The sequence below is a fragment of the Lynx rufus genome, unplaced genomic scaffold, assembly GCF_022079265.1.
Source record: "Lynx rufus isolate CCGP_SWC_20201006 ecotype Redwood Valley unplaced genomic scaffold, mLynRuf1.p SCAF_2, whole genome shotgun sequence".
NCBI classification, from domain to species: Eukaryota; Metazoa; Chordata; class Mammalia; order Carnivora; family Felidae; genus Lynx; species Lynx rufus.
The window spans coordinates 115831394-115844069 of record NW_025814834.1 but is presented as its reverse complement, the minus strand read 5'-3'; the positions used below and the strand labels follow the sequence as shown (position 1 = coordinate 115844069).

At 47.5% G+C, this 12676-nt stretch overlaps 1 protein-coding gene across 1 annotated transcript; it reads right to left on the bottom strand.

The window, feature by feature from the left end:
* Positions 1 to 7033: 7033 nt before the first annotated feature.
* Positions 7034 to 12440, bottom strand: S100A11 (S100 calcium binding protein A11). Its single transcript, XM_047084236.1, has 3 exons — positions 12369 to 12440; positions 8292 to 8444; positions 7034 to 7363 (listed from the first exon to the last, which is right to left on the bottom strand). The coding sequence occupies exons 1-3, from the start codon at positions 12369 to 12371 to the stop codon at positions 7208 to 7210; spliced, it is 312 nt and encodes a 103-aa protein (XP_046940192.1). The 5' UTR covers positions 12372 to 12440; the 3' UTR covers positions 7034 to 7207.
* Positions 12441 to 12676: the final 236 nt, after the last annotated feature.

Genomic DNA, 12676 nt, shown 5'->3' with positions numbered 1-12676 from the left:
ACAATGTATCGGATATCCTCCCTGTCCTTCCAGATTCACTTTCTATGCTTCTCTGTCCTGCTTAGTCTTCAGCCTGGGTTGTCCTATGGAAGACACTGGCAGGAGATCAGAGGTGGGAAGAGAAAGAAATTGATGTTTATTCCCTTGGTTCCTTCCTGCTTCGTGTACTCTGACAGTGGATGCATTTCTGTACCTAAGGCCACAACATCTGGGAGGGACCCCTCTCACCTGTGGCTCTTGCTGGCTTCCAGTGACTGCTCCCTTGCCTTTCCCAGTCAGGCCTGGTGGTGGAAACAGCTTCTTAACTTTGCTAGTTCTGGTGCTTTACTATCCATCGTTGCCTTTCTTATCCCTGCCCACACCTCTGTGATAGTTTCTTTATTAAACTTTCTTTAGTGACCCTTTGAGTGTGCCTGTGTTTTCTTGGGGACCCTTACTGACAAAGCACGCCAAATCTGATTTTATAGCGTTATCTATTTTTTTCCCCAATCTACTACAGTAGTCCCCTCTTATCTGTGAGGGATATGTTCCAAGACCCCAAGGGGTAGTACCAAACCCTATATATACTATGTTTTTTCCAAGCATACGTATCTTTGATAAGGTTAAACTTATAAATGAGGCACAGTAAGATATTAACAACAATAATAAAATGGGATGGTTGCAATAATATACAGTAATAAAAATTATGTGAGTGTAATCTCTCACAATATCTTCTTATACTGTCCTTGCCTTTCGTGTGATGATGTGAGATGATAAAATGCCTGCATGAGGAGATGCAGTGAGGTGAATGATGCAGGCCTTGTGACATAGTGTTGGGCTGCCATTGACCTTCTGGTGGTGTGTCAGAAGGAGGATCATGTGCTTCTGGACCGCAGGTAACTGAAACCGTGGATAAAGAGGGCTACTGTAAATGCTGGGCACCACATTAAGTACTAGTGATGTCAGGGTGCATTTAACAAGGTTCTTGTTCTTGAGTTCGCAGGCAAGTCTGGGAAGACAGACAAGTAAAAGCACCATTGCAATAGAGTGGTAAGTGCTTATGAGAGAGGTAAACCAGAGTGCTGTGACAACATAGAATAAGAACATTGAAACCAGTCTTGGCTGCAGGTGGGTGTAGGGAAGACTTCTCAAGGCAGATGACACTTGTGCTGCTCTAGAGGATGAGCAGGAAGAGGTGGAAAGGGGGCAGTGGGCCTGCAGGGCAGCAAGAAGAGGTTATGAAGGCATAGAGGCATAAAGCTTCGCGAGACTGGAGGGCAGGCAGTGACCAGACCGTGATGACTCTTGAGTGCCCCAGGACAAGTCTGGTTTCTATCCTGCATGTTGAGAGGAACCAATGCCGTTTTACCACAGGAGTGACCCCATCAAGTCTGCCTTTAAAACCTCTTTGATCACAGGGTGGAGAAAGGAGTGGAAGAGGTCAAACTGGGGACAGGGAGAAGAGTAAGAGAGCTTATTGCAAAATAGTAGAGGCTGTCTTTTCCAAAGGAGAGGGACCAGTAATTAGCTGATTAATTAAAAGAAATCAGTTCAGGGGCGCCTGGGTGGCTCAGTCAGTTAAGCGTCCGACTTCAGCTTAGGTCATGATCTCACAGTTCGTGAGTTCGAGCCCTGCATCGGGCTCTGTGCTGACAGCTCAGGGCCTGGAGCCTGCTTTGGATTCTGTGTCTCCCTTTCTCTCTGCCCCTCCCTACCTTCTCTCTCAAAAATAAACATTAAAAAAAAAATTAAGAAAAATAAAAAAAAATCAGTTCAAATGGGTATTTATAAAAGTAACAATATTTCAAACATTTACTTAAAACATGTATGGGGGCAGCTGGTTGGCTCCGTCGGTTGAGCGTCCGATTTCAGCTCAGGTCATGATCTCACAGCTTGTGAGTTCAAGCCCCACATCGGCTCTGTGCTGACAGCTCGGAACCTGGAGCCTGCCTCCCTTCCTCTCTGCCTCAACCCACTCGCATTCTGTCTCTGTCTCTCTCAAAAATAAATAAACATTAAAAAAAATGTACGTTTACCAGGATTTTGCTATGTTATCTTTCTAGTGTAAATCATATTCATAATGATTTTTAGGTTTTTTTTAATGGAAAATTTAAAGATACTTATGGGGCAATCTGAGTGAAAGATGTTTCTAGATTTTTACCAGTTTCTTCCTCATTTGTTCATGGTTGTCTCAGATACAACTACATCAACTACAATGATCTTCAGTGAAATTCCCTAATCAAGTCTTTGAAAAGAATTCAATTTGACTTTCATAAAACAACTATCTATACCCATATTTTATTGGTTTATACACTAATTAAATTTCAGGTTATACAACTGATATAAACAGGTTTAGGAACAACCACAATTACGTTCTTAGCGAACACATGATTTCACTGATGGGGGCTCCCCTAGAGTTATCCATTACCCTTGGACATTTGTGGTTCTTTGGTCATCAGTCAGCAGTTTTTTTAGAAAGAATGGGGAGATGGTTAAATGAATCAGTTACAAGAAAGTCTGAAAGAAGGCAACAAGGGTGGAGAGGAGGAGATGCATGTGCCAGAAGTAAAACCCAAGATGTGATGACTGGATGTGGTTGTGAGCATGAGACGTCTAGGATTATCTCCAGGTGCCTGGTTTGGACAGCTGGGTGATGGTGGTGTAATTCACTGAAACCAGGAATGAAACAAGAGCGGGTTCCAGGAGAAAGATGTAGAGTTGAGCCTTGAACAACACAGGTTTGAACTGGGCGGGTCCACTTACATGTGAATCTTTTTCAGTAAATATATTGGAAATTTTTTTTAGAGATTTGTAACGATTTGAAAAAACTCATGAACTGCATAGCCAAAATATCAAAAATGTTAAGAAAGAGGTACGTCATAAGTGCATAAAATATATGTAAATACTAGTCTATTTTATTACTTCCTGCATAAAGTATACAGAAATCTATTATAAAAGTTGAATTTTATCAAAACTTACACACACTTACAGACTGTATGTGGCACCACCAAGAGAAATGTAAAGCGTAAAATGTAAAGCGTAAAAATGCAGTATGAAACGTGCATAGAACTCACTGTAGTATATACACTACTGTAATAATTTTGTAGCCACCTGTTGTCATTGCAGAGAGCCCAGATGTCTTGAGTGTCCCAGTATCTGCACAAAACACTGTGTGATGCTAATACCGCCACCTGAACAGTTGCCTGGCTGGTAAATTGTGTATTGTAGTAAAAAGTAATCTCTTGTGGTTCTTGCTATTAGTAATTAAGTTTATGGGGAGTCAAAAATTATGTGGATTTTCAGAGGTGCCTGGGTGGCTCAGTCAGTTGAGCGTCTGACCCTTGATTTTGGCTCAGCTCATGATCTTGCAGTTCATGGGATCGAGCTCAATTGGGCTGGCTACACCAAGCCTGCCTGGGATTCTCTCTCCCTCTGTCTCTCTGCTCCTCCCCAGCTCACACACGTGCACTCTGTCTTTCTCTCAAAATAAATAAATATTGTTTTAAAAAGTTACATGTGGGTTTCTGATTGTGTGCGCATTGGTGCCCTGACTCCTGTGTTGTTCTGGAGTTGACCGTAGAGTCCAGTTTCAAACATGTTGTGTTTGAGATACGTGTTCCTTAGTGGGTGTGCGCCTTGTATTTGTAGCATCCATCTCCCCCACCTGACCCACTCTCCCCAACTCTTGGTTCTGTACTTTGGGTGGGAACCCACCCCAGTTCCAACTAAGGTCAGGTACACGGTCCAGGCTCCCACTGATCTGTGCATGGCAGGCCTGCAGACCCACTGGTTCACCTAGGGGTGGAAACAGCCCAGGAATTTAGAAAGACACCATCCCTTTGGCTGTGCTGAAGCTAAAGCTGTCCCTTGGCTGTTTAGTTATATGAGTCAATAAATTCCTGCTCTGCTTACAGTTTAAACTGAATTTCCTGTCAGCTGCAACAAGAATCCTGGCTGTGGGACAGCCAGGTAGAGAGGTTGGGTTCAACCAATGACTTGAGAATTCTAGAGATAGATTTGGGCTGGGGATATATAAATGTAAGTCATGAGCGTATAGGTCAATGCCATGAGTTTGAAGGTCACCATCAAAAACAGAGGCCAGTTAGAGTGCCATGACACGGGAAGCACACAGCATGATCCTACGTGGAAGGGCCCCCTCATCCCTACCTCGCGAGGTTTCCTGGAGGAAAAAAACATGTAGGCTGAGAAGCCAGGGTAAGTGGAACCATACCTGGGAATGGGTGTGGGGAGGGTGGGACAGAGCTCCAGGCAGAGAGCTCAGGCCAGGAAGTGAGTGCAGCCCAGTGTGTTGAGAAAAGTAAGGGTCCTGATGGCTGGAATGTAGAGGGTGCCCCTGTGAGGGCAAAGCAGGGGAGGTCCAATGTGCAGCAAGCTAAGTGGGGGCACATTGTGTCCCTTACATGCCCAAGAGCCTCATGGAGTCTGCCAAAAGGCTTTAAGCTGGAGAGCAATGGCATCAGAGGCTTCAGGAAGGAGGGTCTGGAGAGGGGCAGGGCCGCAGAGGAAGGCGCTGCTGTATCCAGACAGAGGCTGTGGTGCCTGGGTCAGGGGGAGGCTGGAGCGGGTTTGAGGGCTATCTTGGTGCATTTGATTAGCTTGAGGGCTTGGGTGAATGTGAGGAGTGACTTCCATGTTTCTGGGCAGGGTGGCTAGGTGGACGGAGGTGCCATTTCCTGAGATGGGGGCAGTGGAGGAGGAGCCTGCTGGGGGCTTGGGAGCACGGTGAATTCAGTTTGGGGTACAATGAACCAGAGTGCAAGTTTCTTGAAGACAAGAGTCTTCTCTGCCTTATTCACTCTGGGAATGAATACACAGATACACAGAACAGTCTTACACATTTTAAGTAAATCTTTAATACTTGAGTATGTGAAAGATACCTGTATTATTTTATTATAGGTGCCCCATGTATTATTATTCTTAAATGTTTATTTTTGAGAGAGTGCGAGTGGGGGAGGGGCAGATAGAGGGAAGGGGGGACAGAGGATCTGAAGTGGGTTCTGCACTGACAGCGGTGAGCCTGATGTGGGGTTCGAACTCATGAACCTTGAGATCATGACCTGAGCCAGAGTCGGGCACTCAACCGACTGAGCCATCCAGGCGCTCCCAAACCTGTATTATTTTATATGGAGAAATCTAGGAGGCAGCATTGGAGCTCAGGAACTAGAAGTGGGTTGAGGAAACAGATTTGCGTGGTCATTGGCCTCTACTAGTAAATAAGACCAGAGTAGGCGAGATGCGCAGGCAGAGTGTGAGGCCTGGGAGGGAGGCTCTGCACACGGTGTGGAGAAGCAGCAGCTTTGAAGGACCGTGATTGTCTGATGTGGCTCCTAACCGTGATCTTGTCCTGCTCCTCTTCCCCGACCTCTCAGACTCTCCTCTGTTCTCCTTTGCTCAGTCTTCTTCCTCTTACTTCCTCCTACCCTTAACCGAGGGAACCAAGCCCTCCTGTTTCTCAAGCCAGGTCTTCTCCCCAGACTTCAAATGCAGATGCCAACTGGACCTACTAAGGGCAGTTGGCAGTTTAAATACAGCAACCTTCACTGAGCTCATCACCACTTCCCCCAACCAATGCCTTGTGTCTCTCGCCATGATGTGGAGTGAGGTCTCTCTCCATCACTCACCTTCCAAACAGACACTTCAGATAGTTGTTTTCAATCTTGAATTAGAAGCTTGGTACAGATCGGGTCTGTCTTCTTTCAAAACTCGAAGGAGCCAAGCAAGTAAAGATTTCTCAGTTAGTTCCCTCAACCTGATGTCCTAAAGCCACGGATAGTGATTTCTTGGTAGAACAGCAAATCAGCCAGTAAACTTAGGGTGCCTGGTGTTTTTCCATCTCTTCCCTGGCTCAGTGTTCTTTGGGATAATAACACTTTTTAATGAATTAAGGAACTTATCCAAGAAGTAGTTACAAATTCTACTCGAAAAATTTAGGGACTTGCCAGCCTAGGCACTGGTCTTCATTCTGGAATGTCAGAACCAAACAAGCAGTCCCAGAAATGGTCTGATTCATTCTATTAATTTATGAGGGCAGAAACTGCAATCCAGAGAGATTTTTACTAAGAAAACTCACACAGATGGATAAGGAATCTGAGGGCCTCTGGAAACAATTGCTTTCACCTGTGCGGCTTAGGGATGCAAAAACACACTTCTCTTGAGCGGGGGAGAGGTAGAGAGAGAGGGGGACACCGCATCCAAAGCAAGTTCCAGGCTCTGAGCTGTCAATACAGAGCCCGATGCAGGGCTTGAACCTATGAACCACAAGATCATGACACGAGCTGAAGTTGGGCACTTAACCAACTGAGCTACCCAGGCGCCCCATATTATTTTTAACCCTGGGTCAGCCTTCTGGTCCCTTTTTCTAGAAAGGTCCCTCTTTCCCTGCTGCTTTATCAGAGGGCTTAGAAAATGAAGACTAATGTTGACACTGGCCCAAGTCCGATGTAAATAAGGAAATCCACATCCCAATACAACGACCTTGACCACATTGGCCTCCTTTCCATTCCTCCAGCGTCCTGCTCTTTCTCACCTCAGAACCTCACTGTTCCTTCTCGTGGAAGTCCCTCCTCCATCTTTCCAAATGTTTGCTGTCTCATCCTTCAGATGTCAGCACACATGAGATCTCAGAAGAATGCCCTCCCCAGCCCCTGTAACCTGTAACATACCACCTTGTAGTCTTTCCTCCATAGGATTTATCTAGTTGTCTTGTTTGCTTATTCATTGCCTCTCCCCTCTCCCCCCTGCCCCAGAAAGTCAGCTCGGTGAATGAGGGACCTTGTCTGTCTTGCTGACTGTATCCTCAGAGCCTGTGGTAGTGCCTGTAGGAGGGGTGAATAGACACTTATTGAGTAACAAGTGACATCTCTCCATCAGTCTGAGTGATCTGGAATGATTCCGTTGGTACCGTGAGTCATACTTACAAATACACCCAAGGTGTATTTTCACTATTTACTGTGCAGTTCTGGGAACTGCTTCCATCAGGCTAATCCCTCCCATGCTGCTTCCTCCTTGGCACAAATGTACTGACTCTCTAGCGTAAATTTTAAAAAACGCCATTTCTTTATTTACTACCAGCAGGACTGGCCTGCACGGGGCAGTGGATGCTCTGGGCTCAAGGACGTGTAGGATGTGATGAGGAGATGATGACTGGGAGGCTGTTTTGAAGGAAAGGGGGTGGTCTGCAGGCCAGGCCCAAGAGCCCCCCTCAGATTTACTTCTGGAAATGGGTAGACCTTAAAAAGGAGTCGTGGCAAGCTATGGCCAAGCCGCCAATAAGATTAAGAAATTCTTGGAAGTCCAGTTGCCCATCGGAGTTGGTGTCAAGTTTCTTCATCATGCGGTCAAGGACACCAGGGTCCTTCTGGTTCTGCAAAGGTAATAATAACCATAATAATGATACTATTAATGGTACCTGACCTTGTACTTTCTAAGATACTTTCAGTTATGTTGCCACATCTCATTCTCACAAGAGTGTGAGGTACAGGCTAGGGGTTAGTAACACTCCCACTTCCCAGACACAATGACAGACTCAAACAGGGAAGTGACTCGCCTAAGGGGAAGACCTGTGCCTGGAACCCAAGTTTTCTGGCTCCCATTCCCGGGTTCCTCTGTGACAGGGGTTATTCAGTGGTATAAAAGTAGTGGCACACTTTTTCAAGTGTCACCTGCTACTCCAGTGTACAAACTGCACAGAAGTGAAGTGATTTGAAGTGGAAAGAAGACGCAGGCCCTGATCTGCCTCATCTTCTACTCCTCTGAGCTCCCCACACATATACACACTTACAGCCACTAGTTACACTGGCTGTTTAAATTAGGGACTTAGAAATCTGTCCTTGAGTGGCACCTGTGTCTGGTGGCTACCACACTGGACTGTGCAGATAGATACAAAACATTATTTCCAACATCACAGAAAGTTCTATGGGACAGGGCTTCCCTAGAAGCTTTGGGATGGAGAAATCAAATTTGAAAACTATCCTTTTACACCACTTACCGTTTCATATGCTCCTTCCCTAAATGAAAGAAACAAATCAACATTCCCTGGGTCATGTAGTTTGAGAACTTTGATCTTTAAAACACACCGTGTTCAAAGAAAAGAAGGAAAGGTCCTTGAATGGTTACTCAGAGCTCACTTGAGGCCTGGGGGCTCCGCCTCTGCTGTGCAGGTCCCTGGCTTAGAGTGAATGAAGAGGAGGCAGGGGTGGGGGAGTCAGTTGCTGGGCCCTCACTCCCAGCCATTTTGTCAGGGTCTTGTTTTGAGCTATGGGTAGTCTGGGGGAAGGGGCTGGGAGCAGTACCTTTGTGAAGGCAGCCAGCTCTGTATTCATGAAGGTTAGGAACTCTGTCTTGGAGAGTTTGCAGCTATTACCATCCTTTCCAGCATACCTCTGGAAAACAGCAATCAGAGACTCGATGCACCGCTCAGTCTCAGTAGGGCTGGACATTTTTGCCTTGAGAGAAGAAAAGTCAGGGTTCAGACAAGGGCTGGATGCTGGAGAACACTCCAGAGAATCTCATACCTTCATTTTGGGCCAAAGGAGTTTCCTAAAAGACTAGGCCGTTTTTTAGGGGGCAGAAGAGCCCAAGACAAACACTGAAGGTCACATTCCATGAGCTTCCCTCCCATATCACATGTTTATTCTGGGTGAAATATAGTGAGGGTACACATGGAGCATGTGGGTGTGTCTAAAAGTAGTAGACTGGGCGCCTGGGTGGCTCAGTCGGTCAAGCACCCAACTTCGGCTCAGGTCATGATCTCACAGTTTGTGGGTTTGAGCCCCACAATGGGTTCTGTGCTGACAGCTCAGAGCCTGGAGCCTGCTTCCGATTCTGTGTCTCCCTCTCTCTCTGTCCCTCCTCTGCTCATGCTCTGTCTCTCAAAAATAAATAAACATTAAAAAAAAATTTTTTTTAAAGCAGTAGACTGTCTGGATGAGTGTGACTGTGGCAGGGTTTACTGATGTTTCTAGAATCTGTGGGTAAACATGTATAACTATACACCCACAAATCCATATGTGCACCAAGCACTGTTTGGAGATTAAATAATTTCCTATTTTCTTTTTTTTATATTTTGAAATTTTTTAACATTTATTCATTTTTGAGAGACAGAGAGAGACAGAGCATGAGTTGGGGAGGGGCAGAGAGAGAGGGAGACACAGAATCTGAAACAGGCTCAGGTTCTGAGCTCTCAGCATAGAGCCTCATGCGGGGCTCAAACACGTGAACCTTGAGATCATGACCTGGGCCGAAGTTGGATGCTCAACCAACTGAACCACCCAGGTGCCCCAACAATTTCCTATTTTCTAAGCAAATATAGAGGCTACTGTGATAAATGAAATTCAGTTCTTTTTAAAGCAATACCGAATTCCTGGGACTCCTGCATTTTCTAGAAGAAAACTAAATGCATAGTTATTGTGTGTGGGGTGGGAGATTTGGGAGCTTTTTGGATGTTCAAAAGCAGCTTTCATATTGAAGGTTAAGAATCATTAATTTTACATGGGAGGAAACAAGAGCCACGAGAAGGGAATTGACACAGTAGAGCCACCCCTAGAATTTCAGCCTCCAGGTCCCTATCTGCAATCCTTGGTCTTTGTTCCTTCTTCCAGATGCCACTAATTCTTACAGGAATGGCCAGAGGAACTTCTCTGGTCACTTCAAACCACAAAGGTTGATCTCAGGAAGGGAGCTCTCAGGTTGCCACTCATGCAGCTCCCCTGGCATCTACAGAGCCGGACCTCATCAGTGGTTGCACCAGGAGGAGCTGGAGGGCCAAATTCTGTGCTGGCCTCTGCCTTCCTTACAACAGAATTCTTGAGGGAAATTTTCTATTTTGCAGAGTCTTCAGGTCATTTCTGCCTTCACCTAGAGCCCCCTGGTGGTTCAGACATCAACTACAGGCTTTCTGGAAAAGTTGCCAGCCACACCCTTCCTCTCAGGCTTTACTAAACTTCAGGTATTAATAATGATCTTTGCTTGGACGGTGACATTTACAATTAGCTTTTACCCCTTAATTTGGTCTTTGCATGGACTTCCTGGAGCTCAGAGCTGGGACCCATAATTAACATGCTTCGGATTGATCCGAGCCCTTAGGGGCACAGCTTTGGGCTCCTTCCTTCCTCCCCGCTGCTCCGGCCGCCCCAGGCTTTTCATCTGCAGTGTCTCCACTATGTGTTTTACCAGCCTAGCTGAGCTCACTGCTGCCCTTTGCAGGTGGGAGCATCTGTAAAGCCCTGTCCAGAGGTGGGTTCTAGTGAACTCTTCTGGAGATGGATTCTTTCCCAACAGTCATGTTGTTGGAATGCTTTCTTTTTTCTCAGAGAGAACTTTTTTTTTTTTTTAAGGAAAGAAAAATGTCCGGGGTTTGGGAGTGAAATAGAATACCATAATCTAGAAACAGTTTTTGCACAACAGTCTTCCTTATCAGGACTAAAATTTCACTGTCTTAATATGTCAGATGACAGGAAGAAGGTCAGCTGGAACGACATGCCATATAGGGTAGAAGATTCCAGGCTGAGGATTAAGGGCTTTGTGACCTTTTTCTAGGCCTACAGATGCTCCTCTGCCCCTTTACCTTGGGGAATTCTGATTGCTTTGCTTCTCTAGTTTCAAAGTGGCTTTCTGCTTTATTTTTTTTTTCCTCCTTAACACCAGGACTATAATTTAGACCATTTTTTTCCCCTTCTTGAAAACTGTTGCTATCAGCCACACATGGAAAAAATTAAAACCTCTGTATTTCTTCTCAGAAGTAATTTTCCAGAGTGAAAGAAAGAAACACAATTACTGAATTACTAAAATGGAATTGTAAAATTTGTAAAGCTGGAGGGAGTTTGGGAGATGGTTCCAGAGAAGGGAGGCCCAGAGACAGGAAAGCTTTGCTCAAGGTGAAGCAGAGAGGCTGAAGAGAGGAGAACAAGATCTCCTGCCTGGAGGCCAGCACTCCCCACAGCTCACTGCACCCTCACAGTTGTATTTGGCACCATGATAGGAAGGAGAAAATGGTGTGAGGTAAATGGATACAGTGAAAGAATTTTAAAAATGCATTCCGAATACTCAACATTTGAGGAAAGGGGGAAGAAAAAGGAATGTGAAAAAGTAACACTTGAAAGATTCCAGCATTGCTGTTGTCATTCTTAACCAAAGTGCTTCCCCCAGCCCCACCCTAGCGAGGATCCATGGAGGCATCCACCTTCCTTCAGGGCAGTCGTTCCCAGTCTTCACCACCTATTGGTGCTGGGTCTGCCTTTTCAAGGTTCCTTGGGACCTTGTTATTCCCTTCTTGCATGGAAAGGAAGGAGGGAAGAGTGGGCAGGGATAAAGGCTGGCAAATGTGTTGTGTAAAGGGTCAGATGGTAGATATCTTAGGCCACTGTGGTCCATGTTGTCTCTGTCACTCTTTTGTAGCGGGACAGCAACTACACAGACAACTCATAAGTGAACGGGCGTGGCCGTGTGCCAATAAAATTTTATTTATGGTCAATTAAGTTTGATTTTCGTGTCACTTCAGGTGTCACAAAGTATTATTCTTCTTTTGGTTTTCTTTCTACCACTTAAAAACGTCAAATCCATTTGTAGCTTGTGCAGGGGTCAGAAACCCTATTTGGCCCGCGGGCAGAAGTTTGCTGACTCCCTTCACGAAAGCGGTCAAGCAGGAGGTAGATTTTGGAGGTGGCCTAATGGAAACGCTAGAGAGAGAATTCAAAGCAGGTTGGCAGGAGCTGAGAAGAGAAAAACAGATGTTGGCGTGAGTGCCTGAAAAGGTGGTGGGTTCAAAGGAGAAGGGAAGGAAGAGGGGCTTGGCGGGGACCGGGCTCCTCCCACCGTCTGGGCTGCGTCCGGCTGGCTGGCAGCGGCTTCGGTTACAGGCTTTGGGGTCTTGGCCGGTTGCCGACAGCTTACTGAAACCAATTTTCCCCGGGGCTCTGACGACTCAGTTCTGAGAAGTGCCCTTCCTGGTCTACAAAAACAACCAGTGCTGACGGATTCTCCCCCCCGCCGCGTCCCGCCCTTTAACTTTTCCGGTCTCCCAGGCTTCCCGGAGCCCGGGGGCGGGCCAGGGGCCCAGCGCGACCCCGCGCCTCGCCCCCTTCCCGGCCGAGGGGGGTCGGGTAAGGGGCGCAAGCCCCTCTTCCCCCGGCTCGCACCGCATCCGCGCGGCGGAACCAGAGACCCTCGGGTGGCCGCCCCTCGTCTGCTAACACAGGCGGAACCTACGGCTGCTTTCCTTGCAGCCTCTACCCCAGTTCCCTCCCACGACTGACTTTCGCGGCTCGGCTTCCCGCTACGTCCCACAGGAATGAAGGATCAGCGTGGCGGCAAGCACACCGAGCCTTTTTTCCTGTCTTTGCGGAGGCAGGCACGACAAAGGCCGGGCTTACCATGTCTGCGCGGAGCGGTCGCGGGCGCTGTGGCGGGGCGGCGGCGGCGGCAGCGGCGGCAGCGGCGGGCTGTGAGCTCCGGGAGGCGGGCGCTGGCTCGGGGTCCGGCTCCCACCTCTCCCGGGCCCGCCTCCGCCTCCGCCCCTCGGGCGCAGATCCGGACTTGTCCGCGCCGCCCAGCGCGGCGCCGCCCGACTCCCGAGCCCGGCTCCCGGCCGGCCGGTCTCCACCCCCAACCCCTTCCCCACACCCCCTCCCCGGCGCAGATCCAGACCTGTCTGTCCCGCCCGCGTGGCCCAGCGCGCCGC

Excerpts from the sequence above, each read along its gene's own strand:
- S100A11 (XM_047084236.1), bottom strand. Across the intron at positions 7,364-8,291 it reads AGCTGGCTGCCTTCACAAAG|AACCAGAAGGACCCTGGTGT; the intron begins GTACTGCTCCCA and ends TTACCTTTGCAG.